The following is a 23,125-nucleotide window of genomic DNA, read 5'->3' as shown; positions in this document are numbered from 1 at the left end:
AAACACCTGCTACCCAGATCAAAATGAGAAAATGACATGCCCCACGGGGTAGTAACAGTGTAGAAACTAATGAATCTTGGTATGTCTTTAGCCAGGTGAACCCTTGCAACGCAAAGCCCTAGGGCCCCACCTCTACATCTTCTCCAAAGTTTCCTCGTGGAGAAAGATGGATATGCTTTGCAGGCCAAGTCCTACTGTTCAGATCACCTTACCAAATGTGGGCAGTGGAGGTGGTTGGTGAGGTCCATGAGGCCAGCAGGGTGGAGGCGGTGAATGTGGCCCATAGTACAGGAACGGTAATAAGGTAGGGTCCTTGGGGTAAGGCCCACAGGGAGGTCCTGGGAAATGATGAAGCCCCGGTGCATCCATATAGACCTACACACAAAAAATAAACCATAGGCTGACATGAGAGAGAAAGGTAGCAACACTAATGAAAGCTGAAAACCAAAGAAACAGGTGTCATTCCCTGAAACCTTCCCCACCACCAAGTTCCAAGACAGTAACATCAGTGCCAGAGGTTACCCGTCTCCTGCGTCCCACCTACAGCCTGTAGTGAACAGATGCCGTGGGGATAAACTACTGTTACCACATGTAATATATGCCTGCAAATCTAGAGAGGCAAGGAGTCTGCCCCAAAGTATTGACAGAGTTAATACTAAACTAATAAAAATGTCTATGCCAGATGGGCCGGCATCTATGTTCAGGACCACACTTCACCTGCCATGACAACCACAGCATCTTCTTCTGTACATTGAGAACAGACAAAATGAGAGGCAATGGGAAGCCCAGTATCCACAATGGAAGCACAGTCATTCGAGGGTCAACTGGCAGCCTACCAGCCCCCACCTGACCCTGCCATGCTTCTCTCCCTGACAAAGGGGTCTTCTACTCTCCACAAGTGCTGTCATGGCCTCAGACTCCACTGAGGAGACAGAAATGTCTGGAGTCCTGCAGCGGACTTGGAAAAGTGCTTTCTGAGAAGAGCACCATCCCGGTGAGTTAGTGAGACCCAGCTCCGTGGGTCTGCGTCACTGACATTCAGATGCTCCTTGGCTCAGGCACAGAGCAAATGCATCATCCCTGGTGCCGAGAACCACTGAGCGGCCGAGTCGACATCCCCAGATGTGAACCAGCGTGTCTAAGGAGCTGGTGTGACACTCTCAGGATGGATCAGGAGAGACGCTATTAGCCTCACAGCCACCAAACCACATCAGAATCCGCTCACAGGAGCACAACTGAAACGTGTGTGAGGTGTGGGCCCTGCAGGGAGTCACCGGGATTCCCTCTTCGTGGCTGCTGCTCCAGGGGTGTTTTCTACTACACACCGGGCGCCTGGCAGAGCTATCCGTCCTCTCACCCAGGGCACAACTGGAGGGATTCTGGGTTGCATCTTTACTCACACATATGGAATGCACATGAGGTCACAACTCACCTTCTCTACCAGCATCAGAACTGCCCAGAGCACGGGGCACAAAGTGTGAGGCAGGGATGGCTTTTCCCATTTTCCAGTGAGGATTAGTGCAGACACTCTCCCAGGTTAGTCTCCTGTCCCGAACCAACAATGCTACCACTCCCACGGGAAAGCAAACTGCAAGGAGTCAGCCAGACTGGCCAACTTCAGTGTGGAGTGAGGTGTCACCCTCCTTGAGTTATTTACACACACACACACACACACACACACACACACATACACACACACACCGACACATAGAAGAGGGGAATGCTCTCCTGTCCTTCAACTCTAAGGGCCTGGGGCTTCAGGAGTCCCTGTCTAAGGTGATGATCTGGAAACAGAGATGCCCGTAAGCTCCTGCATGAACACTTGGCATTCTCAAAGGGGAGCAAAACCTCAGACAGATCACAGGACACACCCAACAGCCACAAGGCCAGGACCAGGTGCTGTTCACACAGGAATAACATCCAGAAACGGACACAACGGAAAATGCCCATAGTGTTTACCGTAGCCATCTCTGAGTCCTTTTTAGGGCTGGTGCTGCTGTTCATCCTGGGAACTGGTCTAGATTCTGGATCTGACAAAGGATGGAGGTTTATTGTGGTTTGTATACCCTCTATGCCTTCCTCCCCATCTTACACTTTCCCAATCAGAATAGAGGATTTCCCACATGACTCAAGCAACTCCTTTGCTAAGAGAGATACCAGCCACCTGACTCTTGCGGGACACACTCGAAGACCCTGGATCCAGTGTTCCATAAGTAATCAATCAACAGTGGATAGGTCGGGGTACAACTGGCTGGAAATCAACACTGAAACTGGGGTGCTCAATACACATCCAGCAAAATCAACTTTTCTTCAAAGATTAAAAATCTAAGTGAGAAAAGCCTTGGGTGGGTGATATCAATAAACCCTCAACAGGCAGAGCATGCATTCTTTTCTCAGGCCGCAGACTGATGGTTCAATGTTTGTGTACAGATGAGACCTAGCATGTGTGACTGGCTATTATGTAAATATTTAAGAGAAGAAATGCAGTAGATTAACTGTATAATCACAAGCAAAGGAAAAAAAAGGCATATTGAGCAGTAAAGCTGTGGCACTATACTGATAACATTAGAGGAGTAAAATGCACGAATTTCATTGACGAATGTAGTATGGTAGACTACAAATAAAACAAAAATAAAGAGTAAATCCAGATTAGGGTTCCAAGATGGCGGAGGAGCAGGAAACCTAAAGTTCATCTGGTCCCGGGAATTCAGCTAGAGAGCTACCAAACCATTCTGAATATCAATGAATGCAACTGGAGAACAAAGAAAAGAGTAGCAGAAACTCTATGAACAGAAAAGCGACCACTTTCTGCAAGGAGGAGAAAAGGTGGCGGAGGAGTAGGTGACCCCTTTCTCAGCTGGTCCCCTGAGTCGAGCTTGATATCTACCAGACCATCCTGAAAATCCACGGAATCAGCCTGAGATGCAGGAAGATACATCTGGATCTCTACAAATGAACATCTCCAGCGCGGAATACTGAGGTACGAAGCAGGGAGCCGTGAATCCGCACACAGATATCGAAAGATAAACAGAAGGGGGAGGGAGCCGATGTGCTCGGGTGCCGGGAAGCAGTAGCCACTTGCACTGTGGAGCAGCCGGACTCACGGGAGCGGTGTGCACTCACAAGATAGCAGACTGAGACTGTGAGCCCGGGAATATGTGTGCCACCAGACTGAAAACCAGAGCTCTGGAGCACTCACTGGAACCGCACTAAAACCAGGAGTTGGGGAGCACGCGCACGTCCAAACCGAAAACCGGACCTCCGGAGTGCTCACTGGAACTGGACTGATACCAGGAGCTTGGGAGAGTGTGTGCGACCAGACTGAAAACCGGTGCTCCGGAGCACACGCGAACCACACTAAAACAGGGAGTTTGGGAGCATGCGCGGGAACCGGGGACGGCTGGTGGTGTTAGAAGCACAAAGGACAGAGACGTGCCAGACCTGGAAGTGAGGGCTGGGACAGCAGCTGTGGAGTGCACAACCCGGGATGCTGCAGGGTTTTTAGCAGCACTGACAGAAACAGAGTTAAACTGGCCAAGAGAGCTCAGTGGAGAGCGGACTGAGATGTCTCTGTTCTGAGACAGAGGCTAGGATACGGCCACTGCTGCTCTGACTCTCAGAAGAGGCACAGAAAACCGCCAGCAAAAGCCGCCAGAGAAAAAGCCCGGAAATAACAGCTCACATTGTGCCCATCCCCATCCCCCCTTGCAGGGGACAGAGCGACTCTACCCAAAAAGGGTTGCCTGAGTATCAGCGCGGCAGGCCCCTCCCCCCAGAAGGGAGGCTGAAAAATCAAGAAGCCCACATCCCTAAGGTCCCTATAAAACAAGTGCACACTGCCTGGGTCCTGGTCAATAATTTGGGCTCTGGGCAGCCCCGCAACCTCTCCTCATCAGAATGACGAGGAGGAGAAATCCCCCCAGCAAAGAAAAGATAATGAGTCTGTGGCCTCTGCCATAGAACTGATGGATATGGATATAACCAAATTGTCAGAAATGGAGTGCAGAGTAACAATGGTCAGGATGATATGTAGGCTTGAAAAAAATATTAACGAGAATATAGAATCTCTAAGGGCAGAAATGAGAGCGAATCTGGCAGAAATTTAAAATGCTATGAATCAAATGCAATCTAAACTAGATGCTCTGACGGCCAGGGTAAATGAGGCAGAAGGAGAAATTAGTGAATTGGAGGATGGGATGGTGGAAGAGAAAGTTAAAACAGAAACTTTGCTCAAAAAAATCCAATCTCAAGAATGTAGATTATGGGAGATTACTGACTCAATGAAATGTTCCAATGTCAGAATCATCAGCATCCCCAAGGGGGTAGAGAAAGAGAGAGGTCTAGAAGATATATTTGAACAAATTGTAGCTAAGAACTTCCCTAATCTGGCAAAGGAAACAAACATTCGAGTCCAAGAGGCAGAGAGGACCCCTCCCAAGATCAATGAGAACAGACCTACACCACGTCACATCATAGTGTAATTTGCAAATATTAGATCCAAGGATACAGTCTTGAAAGCGGCCAGGGGGAAGAAAATCCTTACATACAGAGGGAAAAATATCAGAATAATGTCAGACCTGTCTACAGAAACCTCACAGGCTAGGAAGGGTTGGCAGGGTATTTTCAAAGCTCTAACTGAGAAGAACATGCAGCCAAGGATCCTTTATCCAGCAAGGCTGTCATTCAGAATTGATGGAGAGATAAGGACCTTCCAGGATTGGCAGAAACTGAAGGAATTCGTAACCACCTAACCAGCCCTACATGAGATATTAAGGGGGGTTCTATAAAAGTAAAAGACCCAAGAGTGATACAGAAAAGAAATTTACAATCTATAGAAACAAAGACTTCACAGGTAACATGACATCATTAAAATTATATCTCTCAATAATCACTTCCAATGTGAATGGCCTAAATGCTCCCATAATATGCCACAGGGTTGCAGATTGGATAAAAAGACATGACCCATCCATTTTCTGTCTGTAAGAGACTCATTTTGAACCTAAAAATATATCTAGACTGAAAGTGAAGGGATGGAAAACCATTTTTCATGCCAATGGACCTCAAAAGAAAGCTGGGGTAGCAATTCTCATATCAGACAGATTGGACTTTAAGCTAAAGATAGTTGTTACAGATACAAAAGGACACTATATTATTCTTAAAGGATGTATCCAACAAGTGGATATGACAATTATAAATATCTATGCCCCCAACAGGGAAACAGCTAGATACAGAAGCCAACTCTTAACCAGAATAAAGAGACATATAGATGAGGGGCGCCTGGGTGGCTCAGTCGTTAAACATTTGCCTTCAGCTCAGGGTGTGATCCCAGAGTCCTGGGATCAAGCCCCACGTCGGGCTTCTCTGCTGGGAGCCTGCTTCTTCCTCTCCCACTCCCCCTGCTTGTGTTCCCTCTCTCGCTGGCTGTCTCTCTCTGTCAAATAAATAAATAAAATCTTAAAAAAAGAGAGAGAGACATATAGATGAAAATACATTAGTAGTAGGGGACCTCAACACTCCACTCTCAGAAATAGACAGATCACCTAAGCAGAAAATCAACAAAGAAACAAGAGCTTTGAATGACATACTGGACCAGATGGACCTCATAGATATATATAGAACAATACACCCCAGAACAACAGAATACTCATTCTTTTCGAATGCACATAGAACTTTCTCCAGAATAGACCATATACTGGGTCCCAAAACAGGTCTCAACCAAAAGCAACAGACTGAGATTATTCCCTGCATATTCTCAGACCACATGCTTTGAAACTGGAACTCAATCACAAGGAAAAATTTGGAAGAAACTCAAACACTTGGAAACTAAGAACCATCCTGCTCAAGAATGATTGGGTAAACCAGGGAATTAAGAAGGAAGATTAAACAATTTTTGGAAACCAATGAAAATGAAAACACATTGGTCCAAAACCTATGGGACACTGCAAAGGCAGTCCTAAGGGGAAAATACAGAGCCATCCAAGCCTCACTCAAAAGAAGAGTAAAATCTAGAATGCAGTTTTTATATTCTCACCTCAAGAAGCTGGAGCTGGAACAGAAGAACAGGCCTAACCCACCCACCAGAAGGCACGTGATCAAGATTAGAGCAGAGATCAGTGAATTAGAAACCAGGAGCACAGTCGAGCAGATCAACAGAAATAGAAGCTGGTTCTTTGAAAGAATAAATAAAGTAGATAAGCTACTGGCAAGACTTATTCAAAAGAATAGAGAAAGGACCCAAATTAATAAAATTAGGAATGAAAGGGGAGAGATAACGACCAACACCAATGAAATAGGAAGGATCATTAGAAACTTTTATCAACAGCTTTATGCCAATAAATTAAACAACCTGGAAGAAATGGATGCCTTCCTGGAAACCTATAAACTACCAAGACTGAAACAGGAAGAAATTGATTATTTAAACAGACCAATTAATTATGAAGAGATTGAAGCAGTGATCAAAAACCTCCCCAAAAACAAGAGTCCAGGGCCAGACAGATTCCCCAGGGAATTCTGCCAAACATTCAAAGAAGAAATAATACCTATTCTCCTGAAGCTGTTTCAAAAAATAGAAACAGAAGGAAAACTACCAAACTCATTCTATGAGCCCAGTATTACCTTGATCCCCAAACCAGGCAAAGACCCCATCAAAAAGAATTACAGACCGATATCCCTGATGAATATGGACACCAATATTCTCAACGAAATCATAGCTAATAGGATCCAAGAGTACATTAAAAGGATTATCCATCATGACCAAGTGGGATTAATCCCAGGGATGCAAGGGTGGTTCAACATACGCAAATCGATCAGTGTGAAAGATCATATCAACAAGAAAGGAGTCAAGAACCATATGATCCTCTCAATTGATACAGAAAAAGCATTTGACAAAATACAGCATCCTTTTTGATTAAAATCCTTCAGAGTGTAGGGATAGAGAGTACATTCCTCAATCTCATAAAAACCATCTATGAAAAGCCTACAGCAAATATCATTCTTAACGGGGAAAAGCTGGAAGCCTTTCCCTTAAGATCAGGAACACGACAAGGATGCCCACTCTCGCCACTATTATTCAACATAGTACTAGAAGTCCTTGCAACAGCAATCGGACAACAAAAAGGGATAGAAAGTATCCAAATCAGCAAAGAAGAAGACAAACTGTCTGTCTTCACAGATGATATGATACTTTATAGAGAAAACCCAAAAGAATCCACCCCCAAACTACTAGAAGTTATAGAGCAATTCAGTACTGTGGCGGGATACAAAATCAATGCTCAGAAATCAGTTGCATTTCTATACCCAAACAATGAGACTGATGAAAGAGAAATTCGGGAATCGATTCCATGTACAATAGCACCAAAAATCATATGTTATCTCGGAATTAACCTAACCAGAGACATAAAGGATCTATATTCCAGAAACTACAGATCACTCTTGAAAGACATTGAAGAAGACACAAAAAGATGGAAAAATATTCCATGCTTATGGATCGGAAGAATAAACATAGTTAAAATGTCTATGCTACCCAGAGCAATCTACACTTTCTATGCCATCCCAATCAAAATACCAATGACATTTTTCAAAGAACTGGAACAAACAGCCCTTAAATTTGTGTGGAACCAGAAAAGGCCACGAATCGCCAAGAATTGTTGAAAAGGAAAAACAAAGCTGGGGGCATCACGTTGCCGGATTTCGAGCTGTACTACAAACCTGTGATCACCAGGACAGCATGGTACCGGCACAAAAACCGATACATAGACCGATGGAACAGAATAGAGAACCCAGAAATGGACCCTCGACTTTAGGGGCAACTAATCTTTGACAAAGCAGGAAAAAACATCCAGTGGAAAAAAGACAGTCTCTTCAATAAATGGTGCTGGGAAAATTGGACAGCTACATGCAAAAGAATGAAACTTGACCACTCTCTCACATCATACACAAAGATAAACTCCAAATGGATGAAAGACCTTGATGTGAGACAGGAATCCATCAAAATCCTAGAGGAGAGCATAGGCAGCAACCTCTACGACATCGGCCACAGCAACCTTTTTCATGACACATCTCCAAAGGCAAGAGAAACAAAAGATAAAATGAACTGTGGACTTCATCAAGATAAACAGCTTCTGCACAGCCAAGGAAACAGTCAAAAAAAACTAAGAGGCAGCCCACAGAATGGGAGAAGATACTTGCAAATGACACTACAGATAAAAGACTGGTATCCAAGATCTACAAAGAACTTCTCAAACTCAATACACGTGAAACAAATAATCAAATCAAAAAATGGGCAGAAGATACGAACAGACACTTTTCCAATGAAGACATACAAATGGCTAACAGACACATGAAAAAATGTTGGAAATCATTAGCCATCAGGGAAATTCAAATCAAAACGACCTTGAGATACCACCTGAAACCAGTTATAATGGCAAAAATTGACAAGGCAGGAAACAACAAATGTTGGAGAGGATGTGGAGAAAGGGGATCCCTCCTAGACTGTTGGTGGGAATGCACGTTGGTACAGCCACTTTGGAAAACAGTGTGGAGGTCCCTTAAAAAGTTAAAAATCGAGCTACCCTATGATCCAGCAATTGCACTACTGGGTGTTTTCCCCAAAGATATAGATGTAGTGAAGAGAAGGGCCATATGCACCCCAATGTTCATAGCAGCATTGTCCACAATAGGTAAATTGTGGAAGGAGCCGAGATGCCCCTCAACAGATAACTGGATTAAGAAGATGTGGTCCATATATACAATGGAATATTACTCAGCCATCAGAAAGAACGATTACACAACACTTCCAGCAACTTGGACAGGACTGGAGGAGATTATGCTAAGTGAAATAAGTCAAGCAGAGAAAGACAATTATCATATGGTTTCACTCATTTATGTAACATAAGAAATAGCATGAAGATCGGTAGGAGGAGGAAGGGAAGAATGATGACGAGGGTAAACAGAAGGGGGAATGAACCACGAGAGACTGTGGACTCTGGGAAACAAACTAAGGGCCTCAGAGGGGAGGGTGGTGGGGGAATGGGATAGGCTGGTGATGGGTATTAAGGAGGGCACATATTGCATGATGCACTGTGTTATACGCAAATAATGAATCATTGAACATTGCATCAAAAACTGGGGATGTACTGTATGGTGACTAATATAACAAAATAAAAATTATTTTAAAAAAAGAATAAATCCATAAAGAGTAACAAAAATAAAGAGCAAATCCATATTTACTCCATAAAGAGTAAGTAAATGCCTTTTTTCTCAAATGGTCTTTTTTTTTTTCTTTTTCAAAAAAGTCTTCGCCAAGGCACTTGAAGGCTCAGATGGTTAAGGGTTGGCCTTCTGCTCAGGTCATGATCTCAGGCTCCTGGGATCAAGCCTCACATTGGGCTCCCAGCTCAGTGGTGAGTCTGCATCTCTCTCTGTCTCTCCTCCCCTACTCATTCTCTCTCTGTCCCAAATGAATAAATAAAATCTTTAAAAAACAAAAAGGTCTTCACCACTGAGTCAAAGTGGCAAGGAAGTTGGGGCCCATGACTCCTCCAGCCTCCTCTCTTCAGTAGGGGGTGGCGAAGGGGCGGGTCTGCAGTCAGGGGAGGGGTGTGAGCTCCACCTGTCACAGGGACAGGTGCCTTGCTGCCAGGGGCATCTGAGGAAAACACCCTCATGTCACCCCTTCAGACAACCTGTTGTCCTTAGGCAGTGCTTGTGATTTTCTCCAGGACACACAATGACCACCCACAGGAATGGGAAGGACACCGTGTGCTTTCCCAGCAGAAGTCAGGCTGCCCCGTTTCACAGCGCGCCCACTACCTCTCCGTGGAGGGCTCCACATCTCAGGTCTTCCCAGTATCGCTTCCTGTCTCATGCATCCTTCAGGCAGCATCTGTCCTTCCATCATGTGCAGTCTTGAATACAGAGAAAGAACAGACGTCTATAAGAATTACATCACCACGTCCTCTCCTGGACACCAAACAGTGTAGCCGTCACCCCTCAAGACACCCGTAAAAAGGCACATCAGACTCGCACACCTGTGTATCATGTAGGCGTTCTCCCTTCTCTGCTGCTGTATCTTCCGCTCCCAAACCCGAGCCTTGATCTGCGGGAGAAAAACCCACCCACCTTCAGTTGTGTGGGACTGTGCCCCAAACGGAGAGCAGGAAAAAGAAAACACTTACCCAGTTCTCTAGAGCATTCTTTTCATAAACTGCAATCTGAAAAAGCCAACACACCAAAAGCGCATGTTCAGGGATCTAAGGGCCACTTCCGTCCCCTGCAGGAGGCGCTAAGGGGCCTGTTGGGGCACAGCTCAGGTTACCTTGCGTTCAAAGGTGAGCTCTGCCTCCTGCAGCTGGTCTTGCATCTTTCCGATCTGTTGTCTGTCAGGTACAATTGCTTTCGTCAGATAAAGCCCAATATTGGGTGTGATTTTAAATCATCGGCCCATGTGGCCGTCCTCCAGTTATCTGTCCCCTCATCCAATTGATCCTGACACAGGAAACACTTCCACATGACTATACATGGACAGCAGGATCAAAGCTATTGTCACATCCTTTCCTTACTCATTTCTCCACACATGCAGGGTTCAGACTTGATATAATTTCCTTACCCGTTTTCAATCTTTCCCTAATTTATCACATGACAAGTATCTTTCGTCATGAAGCTCTATTCTCCTTTAACTTCTATCCTCGCCACGTTTGCCAGGGTTGCAAAGACCAGCGCCATCAGATGGCACCACCGTGTTTATGGGTAGGATTCATCCTACGACAAACTGCTTTCCTCAAGATGAGGACCGCTGACACCACCCCCAGGGATGCTGGTGTGGAAGAAGTTTCCACAGAGTCAGACCAGCGCTGGGAATCAGGACATGTTTACTAACATGGTTGTTTTGCTCTTTCTAAAACTTATCTCTTTGGGTCTGTTTTTTCCCTCTGATTATGTCCTGTGAATTTTTGGTTATATTACATGTTAATGGAGTCTAAACATTGTACAAAGGTGAAAAATACAAAGTGAACAGGAATTTCAGGAACCGCTAGTATGGAGTGTCTGAACTCACTTGTACTTGTCCATTTCTTCTTTGATTACTTTCAGATTTTCCTCGGCATCTGACAGCTGATACTTTGTTGCCTCCAGTTCATAAAGTGTCTTTTCCAGCTTCCTAAAATGGGAAAGGTATATACATAGACCAGTAGCCAAGGTCCAGAATTTCTGCCATTTTTCTTCTCAGCACACTTGACGGCCTAGATTAGAGTGGTTCCCATAAATGCACAGACTGACAACACAATCGGAAATGAATTGAAGGCCCCATTTAGGGTTAAAGAAAAATCAGACTCTGGCTGCTGCCATGTCCCCTGCAATCGGAGCTGTCTTTATACTTCTCTACTTCAATTCATTCATCACCAAGTCACCAAATAACACTGCACTTTGTGTCTTTCTTTGAGACAGTGAAGGCTCATTTCGGTTCAAAGTGACCAACCATACTCATTAGGATGAAGCAGGAGACCATCATTAGTCCTACACCTCCATGGGGAGCCCCGATCCTCAGACCAAGGCTGTGCCCGACACGGACAGCTCAAAAGGAAGCCTTCCAGAGTACGGCTTCATCAGCATGGTAACTCACTCCCAGACATCTCTAGGGTTTAGAAGTACAACCCCTGCCTCCTCCTTCAAAGATCTCGGTGGAGGAAAAGGCCAATCTTAGCGCTGACAGTATGTCCTGAAGTATAAAATGATGTGAACTGTCACACAGTCAGGGTGTTATCTCCAGGCAACAGATGTCAGATGGACAACTATCAACTGCATGGAGTCAACCTACTTTAACAGAGTCCACTGATAGTGAAAGCAGCAAAGAGCGATGCTTAGAAAGGCTGGTTTCCTGTGTCGCCCTCAGACTCTTTTGTTCATGGTGTTGATTTAAAGGGTTTCAATGTGACTCTTGATTTACTCAAGAATCACATGCAAAAAGACTCTTAGAAACTGAGACAAAAGCTCTAGACAGAGAAGGACTCATGCATTTGCTTCTGGTCTCTCAGGCAATCCTTCAGCACATGCTCTGTGGAGTGCCTGTGATGTAGTGGCTTGGTTGTAAGGTGTTGAAGAGAGAAAGGTGGTCAGGACACTGTACCTCCCCCAGAACAAACTTACCAATGAACAGAACCAAGATGCCAGTGAGTCAGAGCGGCCCCTACCCCCGGTGTGGGAAGGAGTAATACAAAGCTGAGTCTCCAGGAAGAGAGGGAACAGTTTTGCTTTTCAGCATGAATGAGGGACTCTAAGGTCCTGATCTCCTTTTGAGAAAATAGAGGAAACACTGAACAAAATAGGAAACTCATGAGTAAATGCACCCAATTTCTAAAGAGCACATGAAGAAACAGGAGAACCAGATGCAGAAGAAGGAAGCCCAGGAGAAAGCCAGCCTAGAAGTGGGAGCCAAACTCCCCAGGGCTCATCAATGAGTTCTGGAACAGGCAAGTGAACTGCAAAGAAACTGAATGACTTTATGAGCACAGTCTTAGAAGGAAACAAGTGCTGTTCAGGGTCAGCCAGCAAAGGTGAGTCCTAGTGAAACTGCAGGCTTTGCTTGGGACCCAGGAGAGTTACACGTAAAAAATCGGGTGGACAGGAAATACTCCGGCCTTCTTAGGGATTGGGCCGCAGTGAATGATCTCAGTTGTACACTGGATGAAGGGATCCAGTATTGCTGGAGCCCCAACCCACTTTCCACAAAGAAATTCCCATTGTTTCTGCAGCAAGAGAATTCCATTTTTCTCTACACATTCTTGACCCAAATTTCATACTGAACAAAATTGACCGAATTCAGGGCTGATAAGAACATGTGATGAGACTGAAATCAAAAGGACAATGTAGAAGGACCCAGAGGGGATACAGGTGTCAAGGTGATTAATGCTGGTACCTTCCCTCTTCTGCCCCAATGAATCACACCACAACGTGTGACAAGCAGTTGAAACAGAAACAAAAATGCAGGTTGCACAGATCAAGGTAGGAAGGGCAGGTACTTCTACAGAATGCATTTGGCAAAAATACTCTAGATCCAATTCCCAACGAACTACAACTATCTAGCCTGGCTGCCACATAAATTCATACAACAGTGTTTGTGACGATTAACACAGGAATAGCTTACTCTTCGGCAGCCACTTTTCTTCGTTCAGAGAAATCCACCACGATACCCAATTTCTTCCTTAGCAGCTTCAATTCCACTTCCTTAGCTGCTTTCAAAGAACTCAGGGCGTTGCACTTCTGTTCCAGGACCTTTTTGCTTTCTGTAAAGGATGAGTTTTCTTTTGTATGAGTGGGCACGTGACCTGAGAACTTGGTTTTGTTGGGGAAAGGAGAAGGGCAAGACCTTGAAGGCAGGAAGGCATTCTTTCCCTTCCCAATGCAAACTCATTGCCAGCATCTGGGGATTTCTTTCCCCAAAAATAACATACCCTTCAGTACATGTTTTTTGGACTCCAAGGCTCCCCACTCTCGATCTGCCAATGCATCTTGGGCCTTGAAGACAGATATGAGAAAAGACATTCAAGAAATCATGATCACAGAACAATGTGAGTGCACCTAACAGAACGGGATCATGCAGTGCAACAAAGAAAGCCCTTGAGGCATAAATAGAACAAGGAGAAAGTAAGGAGGGTGGAAACTAGTTCAAGAAAAGAACTCACAATGGCTTTCTTAGTGGAATATATATTTTAAAAAATCTTCCCTTTTTCACATTGAAAAGTCTCTGTTCAGCATTAAGAGTGGAAGGGACTGTACAATTTGGCTGGCTATCGCCCTTCGTCGTTTAAGTATCTTGTGGGATTTTCTGCATATCTTGGAGGGCAGGGCTGAACGATGTGATAATTACCTAGCTGTGAAATAAACCATACTTCCTAGTCCTTGAAATAGCAGACCTCATCGTGATGGTCCTAAGTGAAATTCCAGCTCACTGTTCAGTAGGAGTTTCAGTTCCCAGATGCCCACTCTCTACTGTGGTAAACAGCAAGCGAATACGCTGCCCTCCCCTCACCCAATGACCAAAAGCCTCCCGAGCCACATTACAGTAAAATGCAACAGTCAACTCTTTTTTAAAAATTTGATTTTATTTAAATTCATATAATTAATATATAGTGTATTATTAGTTTCAGAGGTAGAGTTCAGTGATTCATCAGTTGCATACAACACCCAGTGCTCATTACATCACGTGCCCTCCTTAATGTCCATCACTCAGTTACCCCATTGCCCCACCCACCTCTCTCTCCAGCAACCCTCAATTTGTTTCCTATAGTTAAGAGTCTCTTATGGTTTGACTCCCTCTCTGATTTCTTCTTATTTTTCCCTCTCTTCCCCTATGACCCCCTGTTTTGTTTCTTAAATTCTACATATGAGTGAAATCATATGATAATCTGGAGTTGGGGTTAAGGGTGGGTGCTGAAAGGAGGGGAGGGCAGCAGTAACACCTTACCCAAGAGGAACAAGGATAAGAACTACATCACACTTCTTCTCATAAACCATGCCATCAAGAAGGATGAAATGTTTAAAGTGTTAAAAAGAATCATCAAACTAGAAACCTGTGGTCAGTGAAATCACCCTTCAACACACACTACAGATTAAGGAAAACTGTCAGGCATATTTCAGTGGTAAAGCAGTCAGTTCTCTGAAAAGACAACAATTTCTAATGTGCGTGCATTAACAACAGAGAGTCAAAGTACATGAGGCAGAAACTGAAGGAATTGCTGATGGAAATAGATGAATCCATTACTACAGCTGGAGAATTCAAAACCCTCTTACTGGTCATTGACAGATCCAGCAGATACAGAAGTTCCATGAGAACACAGGTGAACTGAACAGCATCACCAATCTACTGCATCCATTAACATCTGCAGAATACTTCATTCAACAACAGAAGTACAGACATTCTTCTCAAGCTCCCATGGAACATTCACTGAGAGAGGCCATATTCGAGGCCATAAGATACATCTGAACAACTAAAGGAATAAAATCACAGGAAGTATGTTCTCAGACCACAAATGACTCAGACTAGACATCAAGAAAAGAAAGATAGCTGGAGAACGACAAAAAAAAAAAAAAAAAGAAGATTAAACAACACACTTCTGAAGAACACAGGGGTTAGAGTGGATTTGGGTGGAGTGATGGGTGAAAGAGGTGAAGGAGATTGAGAGTACACTTATTGTGATGAGCACAGAGAAGTGTATAGAATGGTTGAATCACGTTGAATGCTTGAAACTAATATTACACTGTTTGCCAATTATGCTTGAACTTAAAAAAAACATATGGATCACAGAAGGCACTTCAAGAAAAATTATAAAATATCCCAATCTAAATGATAATGAAAATTGAATATAATAAAGGGAAATTTGTACTACTGAATGCATATTAAAGGTCCAGTGACTATAAAATTTTCTGCTTACTTATGATTACAAGTGTATCTATAAGGTACTTTAGTATACTTACAGCAAGGATGGTTCTCCAGATGTAAATGAGAAAGGCACAAAGTCCCAGGGAGGCAGTAATAACGGGAAGGTTCCACATTATTCCAACACCATCAGGGCCAAGAATGAAATGGTCAAGCAAAATGTGGACAAGCTGAAATAACATTTGAGATAATGAGGAAATCTCAAAGACATTACAATATATCTGTCACAAAGAATCACCTTTACGAACCCTCACCAGCCTCTAAGAGGTAAGCACACCTCTCAAATTCCTCCTCATGGAGGAGGAGGACAGAGGGATTACAAAGGAGCAGGTGCAAACTGTTGAGAGTGAAGAATGTGTTTACCATCTTACTGTGGTGATGGTTTCATTGCTGCTTACCTATGTCAAATATCAACAAACTGTATTCTTTAAAAAGCTGTTGTTATCATACATAAATTATATCACACTGAAGCTGTAGAAAAAATTTAATAGGCAAATCTTAAGAGATTTTCTTTTGCCTACAAGCACATTGCAAATATTTTTTGTATGGCTAACAGAACTTAAGAATTTATAATCCAACATAAAATAGACAAGATAAGTAAATGTAAACTTAGAGCAGGTAAGAAGTCAGTGACTTCTATTGTACATCCATGAAGGACCTGGATAAACTCCTTTGGAACGTTTCCAAAAATACACCCAAAATTTATGGAAACACAAGAGAAAGCAAGAATAAAACATGTACTAGAGATACAAATGAGAATGTTATATGGACAGCTGTTTATAGATTAGGACATAAGTGAGACCGACAGGAGGCTGCTCATTAGCTCATTAATATAACATGGGATTGTTATTCCAACAAAAATAAATTATAGTTATTGTTTGGTTTCTGAAAACATTGATGTTTTCTTTCAATGCTCACTTTGCTTCTGAATCACAGCCCAAAATGTCAGATTTCTGAAGTACATAAAGATCTGCATCATCAGGTGATCTTGTATATTTTGATGAAATCTGTGAGATTTTAAGTTACTTGAACACTTATCTCCAAAAATCCAATGAAAGGAATTCATGCTCCTATTTCTTACTATTCTACCTAAATCTATCAGCAGCAACTATGAAATTTAACTTCTAAAAGAATACAAAATTCCTGGATATGGACACCAAAACAAAGAACACATCTCATTTTTAAAAAGCTAGACTTAGAAGTATTTTAGGAGACAAGACACTCACCGTACAATTCATACTCATTCACACCAAGCATGAATTTTGTGCAAACACAACTCTCTAGAAAGTAGCCCCTGAAATCTATAACATTTCCATCTTCAGCCTCATCACAGCTGAGGTCAGGAAAATGTGTGCTGGTGGAAACATACACTGTCTTTGAATAGCCACTGTCTGAAAGAGAGCAGTAGCTGTCAGCACTATGGTTGATCACGGGGATCAAATGCACAAAGGACAGAGGCCATCTTGTCATGAATGTAAAACACCCCCAGTCGTGGGCACTCGGTACATCTGGCAGCTGTCTGGATGCTGACCAGTAGCTGACTCTTAACTGGATGACATCCAATGGGGCCAATAACACTAGGTTTTCAGAGACAGTGGCCATGAGCAGGTGGGGGGGTGGAAATGCAAGACCAGTGAGTTTATGCAAGAGCCCAGAGATGAGGCAGGGTGAGAAAGCTGAACTGATCTATGAGATGCGGACTGGGTAGAGGGGAATAATTCCAATCAAGACTACTAAGAAATGTCCTCCTTTGAAGACTCAAAAGAAATGGAATAGAGTCTATTTTGACTGGAGGTATTCGTGTGGGATGATTCTGCCTCAATATAAGGATCCTTCCTGACTACTGACACTTTTCACATCCCTCTGTAAGAATCTGGTGCAAGCCAATCTAAAGAAGTCTACTTATTTCTAGGGGTGTTCCCTGTTTGTCTGTCTGTCTCTTTCTCTCTCTCCTGGGGGTATGGTTTTCACTTTTTAACGATAGAGTGAAACATTCACACTGGGAACCAGGTATTTCTTCATATTTGGACAATCCTAAGGACATTCAGGACCTTTTTACTTTGGGGAAATCAATACTCTGCACATACATGGCCAAAGAAAGGACAACAACTCATTCATGTCCTGATCCCACCACTCCTAGTGATTTTCCTATGACAAATGTCCCAGCAGGATGTGGTCACTTACTATCTGCTGGGCTTCTCAGGGCTCTCATGGACCTGGTGGGACACAGGGTCCCTGGGGATAGCCTCCAAGACCAGAAGGAAAGGGCTGACTCAGAACTTGTTAAAAGTCAACAAACCAGGAAGCACAGAGCACAAAGGACATTTCACTTTTTAACACTCTAGTCCCAAAACCAATGCTTGAGATACCACTGTTCCCAGGGCTGCCAAACTTCACAAATATGAACAATGTGCTGATAGGAAAACAAACTACCCTTAAGATGGACCCTAAACTTATAAGGCTTGAAGCACGAGCTTCACCAGGCTTCCAGAAGCTAATCTAATACCCATAGTTCCTATTAAATTCTAGTTCCTGACATTTTTAAAGACAATTTTAATGAGATAAAATGTACATATCATACAAGCTCCCAATTTAAGACAAAGAGCTCAATGGCTTTTCGTATCTTCACAAATCCTTTCTTCTTGACACCATAAACCTAGTATTTTCAGGTTTCCATCCTGCTAGCACTGCGGGTTTTGGACCAAGCAGCACAGACAGGATGTAGAACTTGGTGTGGATGGCCGTGGCCACAACCCCTTCAGGCTGACCTAGAAACCTGCCCTGTGGTGCTCGGTCTTCAGGGAAATGTGAAGTTCTTCTGAAGTTCCCATCGAGAAGCCCATAAAAAAGCTGTTATTTAACTACCATGGGGAAAAACCCCACCAGGAAGGAAGACACTACCAGCAGCTTTGGGGCACCTGGGTGGCTCAGTCAGTTAAGTGACAAAGTCTTGGTTTGGATCAAGGCATGATCTCATGGTCCTGAGATTGAGCCCCTCTTCAGGTTCTGGGCTCACTGCACAGCTGGCTTGGGATTCTCTCTCCCCCTCCCCCTCTGCCCTTCCCCCCACACCTGTGCCCTTTCTTTCTCTCTTAAATAAATCAAATCTTAAAAAAAAGAAAAGAAGGAAGACACCACTGAAGTGCCATGTTTACTCACATTTGTGTTTGGGTAACTGGGACATTGGAGCAAGAGAAGCCAGAAGAGCAGCCTCTGCATCTTCATCTCCTGGCCCTTTCAAGGGGTGCTGGGGCACCAGGGAGGAGGTGGAGATGGTGAAGGGGACGATGTGGGGATGGTAGGGGTAGGGAAGGGTGGGAAAGGGGACAGGGTGGTAATTAGGGATGGGAATAGGGTGGAAATAGAGGGTAGGATTGGGGAAGACGTTTCTCAGAGTTGGTCAGGGACAGTGCCAGTGTCAGATTAAGTACTCAAAGGAAGGGAGGAGGGTTCAGAAAGGTTAGTAGGTCAGCAGGTTAGTAAATCACTAGGTCAGCAGGACACATTAGCAGGTACAGGGAACCTCAGGAGCAGTTGGAGTGGAGGAGGATCCATCTTCCTCCAAGCCTTCCCCTGGTTCAACGTTTCCTTAGCAACCCAGAACCTTTATAATCTCTCCACCAATCAGCTGCCTTTGCCCCTAGATCAACATGGATGCCACAGGTAACCTCATTTTCAAAAAACACTTCCCCGCTGATGCCCCACCCCGCGCCATCCCAACGACAGTTCCTCTCTAGAACTTTGGCAGACCTTCTTGTTTCTGCTCCCTCCCAACCCAGGTCCCTGTTCCCTCTTCTGGGCGCTCTGTCCTTCCTTTCCCAACTCCCGTCCTAAGGCCATTGGCTGAACAACATATAAAGCAAAGGAGGATAGAACTGCAAAAACAATCAAATACACAAGCAGGATGGGAGGTTTCAGCCCCCTCTCAGCAACTCAGTGCAGATAGAACATCCATAAGATGTAGGTCCTGAAAGCAAACCATCTGAATCCCACAGCTATCTCCATATATCTGTCCACATCCATATACCACTGTGGAGGACACATTAACTGTAGGCACACAGATTGCAGTTACAAAAATACACCCGATTTATTTTGTCCACAGGGGAAATTTCAATGTTTCCAGGGAGTGAAATCACACAGAGTACATTTTGGTAATAAAATGGGCTAGAAATCACTATAAAAAGCTAACTAGAAATTCCCGTATGTTTAGAATTTGAGAAGTACCTCTGTAAACAAAATATAAGTAAAGAAATCCCAAAGAAAAAGAGCGATGTTGGAACTCAATGAAATGAGCATCATAAAATTATAATCAAATATGTCTTCTGGCCAGAAATTCCTGGAATATTGGTATGATATTGGTGTGGTCTCAAATCATCCCTAATTGACCAAGATATTTTAATACCGCAAATAGCGGTGGAACTGTCACTTATCTCTATGACCCTCCTACCCATTAGCTTGGGCTTTACATTATGAACCACACAGGGAATCAATCCAAGCTGACTCTCATGAGATCTCCTGGGACCTACAGGAATGAGAGCATTTTAAGAGAAAACGTTCACCAGCTTCTCTCCTGGGAGATCCAGGGACAACACCCAGAGAGCTGGCAGCTCCAGGTGTGCTGAGTGGGGAGAGCCAAGCAGGTGGGCAGGCCCAGGGGCCCAGGTTACTCGATGAACCCCTGTGATCATCTCTCCTGGGCCCTGTCCTGAGCAGCACTTCCTAAACTGTTTCTCTCTAGGACTAACACAATGTTTCCCCAACTCATTCAGGCCCAAGGCAGCTGAAAATCAGTGCTCTACAAACCACCACTTCATTATTTTGCAAATTTCTTGTAAATAGGAACCATTCTAGCTCTGCTAAACTAGGAAAACAGTATCTTTAACATAAATATAAAGAAACGATAAAAAAACAAGCAAACAGAAACAAAAGAAGGATCACAAAACATTAGTATTAAATTCTGTTTAGATGCCGCTGCCCACCTCAAGAGCCCCAGAGTTGGGCTGTCCTGGTTATAGAAGGAGAGACCAGCTACAGAAGGGGTGGAGTTAGACTAACCCAAAAGTGAATGGGAGAGAGACCCAGCCTATAAGGGGGACTAGGGAATTCCATGAAGGATGGCCAGGGTCACCCTGATTATAACTGGAACAGGGAGCAGGGAAAGAAGAAGCAGTGAACAGAGTTTGGGGGCATCAAACAGGTGAGATCACTCATGGTGGTGAGGAAGTGTCCCCAAAGCCAGTGTCAGCCTCCCATCCACCTAGCACACATCATCTCTCAGGCTCCAGATGGCAGGAGGAGGTCATGAAGTGTGGGGAGAGTTATGGGCCCCTGGCGAGCCTGAGGGATTCCTGGGCCCTGGGAAGGGTGAGTGAGTGGGGTCCCCTAGGGAGGGCTGAGGAACGGAGCTCCTGGACTCCTTGCAAGGAATGGGGGATTGGGCACCCCTGGAAAGGGCTGGAGGAGTCTTGCAGGATTCCTGGGTCCCCACAGGGCAGATCTCTCCCACACCTGTGCTGATACAGGGTGGGATCTGGAAGCAGCAGCAGTAGCAGCATTGAGAGGCAACAGAGGCAGCAGATCCATGGGAGGCTGGATGGAGCAGTGAAGAATGGTCTGGCAGCCAAGTGGACTCACCAGGCTGGGCTGCCCTCGGCCCCTTCCCCTTCTCCAGCCACCTCACTAGCTCTGGCCCTGACCTCACCCTCTAGCAGGGCATGGGCAAGCCAGGCAGAGGTGGACACCTGGGGCCAAGGAAGGGTCCCTCCCCAGATCTCTGTGTCCTGGCTGTGGAATAGACAAAAAGGAGTCACCCAGGGCCCCTGGAACCAGGAGGAGAATCTGGCCCGAGAGGCCTCTCTGCTGGGGCTTGGGGAGAATCATGGAGGGACAGCATTTGGCACTGGTTCATTCACAGAATAAAAGCACAACACAAGTCCCCTTGGATGCTGATGTCACTTTATTACCCCAGCCACATTCTGAGCGCTCACTCGGGGACTTGGAAGCAGGAGAGTAACTGATATTAATTTAAAAGAACAAAAATGCTGGAATGTGATGCTCTTACAAATCAATGTCCATCACTTCCCTCCTCATACTTTCCATAGTGGGGAAACTGAGGCAGCCAGGGATTTGGCAAAGATGACACAGTGGTTTCTGAGGGTTTTGCTGATTACATCTGACTGAACTCCTTTTTCCAAAGGTCACTTCTTTTAATCTTGCCTGATGGTTTTGGGCAGCTCTGAGACAAATTCCACCTGGTCAAGGATAAAGCAAACTCATCCTGACTTAGTCCTGCCGTCATTTCCTACCAATGCCCCATGCCCCCCCTCTGCCCCTGCACAGTCCCCTAGAGGGGGTGGCACCATGTGGTGGTCCCAATAGGCTCCACCAAGCATGTCAGTGTGTCATCTGACCCTGGAAGTTAGATGCATCCCTGTGACATGCTCTGGCCAGTGAGATGTGAGTGGGAGTGAGGGGTGCCACCTCAAACAGAACACTTGGGACAACTGAGTCTGGCATCCCCTCTGTCCATCTCATATAGCACCTGGCAGTTACCTACGGTGGGTCTGCTTTTATCCTGGTCCCAGGAAGACCATGTGGGTGTCTGGCAGGAGCAAGAAAGATACTTCCCTCATTAGAAGCCGCTAAGACACAGGGCTCTTAGTTACGCACAGTAATATCTGGCCCATCCTAACTGGCAGGCACCCTCCGGTCTACTCTCTATGAGGCAGCACAGCCTAACATGCGAAGCATGAACTCTGTTGTCAGATACACACGGCTTTGAGCTCCAGATCTGCTCAAATTTATCCATTTTTTTCTAGGTTGTCCAGTTTGTTGGTGTATAATTTTTCTAGTAGTCTCTTATGATCCTTTCTATCTGTGATAGCAGTTGTAACTTCTCCTCCTTCATTTATGATATTATTTATTTGAGCCCCTGTTTTTTTTCTTATGAGCCTAGCTAAAAGTTTTGTCAATTTTGTTTATATTTTCAGTGAACCAGCTCCTAGTTTCATTAATCTTTTCTATGGCCTTTTTAGTCTGTATTTCATTTATTTCCATGCTGATTTTTAACATTTCCTTCCTTCTATTAACTTTGGACTTTATTTGTTCTTAATTTTCTAGTTCATTTAGGTGTATGGTTAGATTCCTTATTTGAGATTTTTCTTGTTTCTTGAGGTAGGCCTGTATTGCTATAAGCTTTCCTCTTAAAAGCACTTTTGCTCCATCCCCTAGATTTTGGACTATTGCATTTCCGTTTTCTTTTGTTACCAGTCATTTTTTAAAATTCCCCCTTGATTCCTTCTTTGATCCAATTATTGTTCAGTAGCATGTTGTTTAATATCCACATATTTGTGATTTTTCTAGTTTTCTTCCTGTAATTGATTTCTTGTTTCGTACCATTGTGGTCAGAAAAAAATTCTTGATAGGATTTCAATCTTTTAAATGTATTGAGACATGTTTTTTGGCCTAACATATGATCTCTCCTGGAAAATTTCCCATGTGCACTAGAGAAGAATGTATATTCTGCTGCTTTTGGATGGGAGGTTCTCTGTGTCAAATAAGTCTACTTGGCTTAAAATGTCATTGAAGGCCAATGTTTCCTTATTGATTTTCTGTATGGATCCATTGATATAAGTGAGGTATTAGAATCCTCTACTATTGGGGCACCTGGGTGGATCATTCGGGTAAGCATCTGCC

General features: G+C 44.2%; 1 protein-coding gene across 1 annotated transcript in view; it reads right to left on the bottom strand.

Moving 5' to 3' along the window:
* Positions 1–23,125, bottom strand: part of LOC130544273 (transport and Golgi organization protein 1 homolog) — an 86,279-nt gene that overhangs the window by 14,038 nt on the left and 49,116 nt on the right. The window contains exons 3-12 of the mRNA XM_057315297.1: positions 15,469–15,600; positions 13,446–13,509; positions 13,139–13,277; positions 11,054–11,155; positions 10,316–10,376; positions 10,176–10,211; positions 10,029–10,096; positions 9,811–9,905; positions 1,960–2,030; positions 213–375 (exon numbers count right to left, since the gene is read on the bottom strand). Coding sequence (XP_057171280.1) covers positions 213–375; positions 1,960–2,030; positions 9,811–9,905; positions 10,029–10,096; positions 10,176–10,211; positions 10,316–10,376; positions 11,054–11,155; positions 13,139–13,277; positions 13,446–13,509; positions 15,469–15,546 — 877 coding nt within the window. The 5' untranslated portion in view covers positions 15,547–15,600. The remainder of the gene's footprint in view (positions 1–212; positions 376–1,959; positions 2,031–9,810; positions 9,906–10,028; positions 10,097–10,175; positions 10,212–10,315; positions 10,377–11,053; positions 11,156–13,138; positions 13,278–13,445; positions 13,510–15,468; positions 15,601–23,125) is intronic.

Source organism: Ursus arctos, unplaced genomic scaffold, assembly GCF_023065955.2.
Source record: "Ursus arctos isolate Adak ecotype North America unplaced genomic scaffold, UrsArc2.0 scaffold_2, whole genome shotgun sequence".
In the NCBI taxonomy this organism is placed as follows: Eukaryota; Metazoa; Chordata; class Mammalia; order Carnivora; family Ursidae; genus Ursus; species Ursus arctos.
This window is presented reverse-complemented; position numbering and strand designations above follow the sequence as displayed.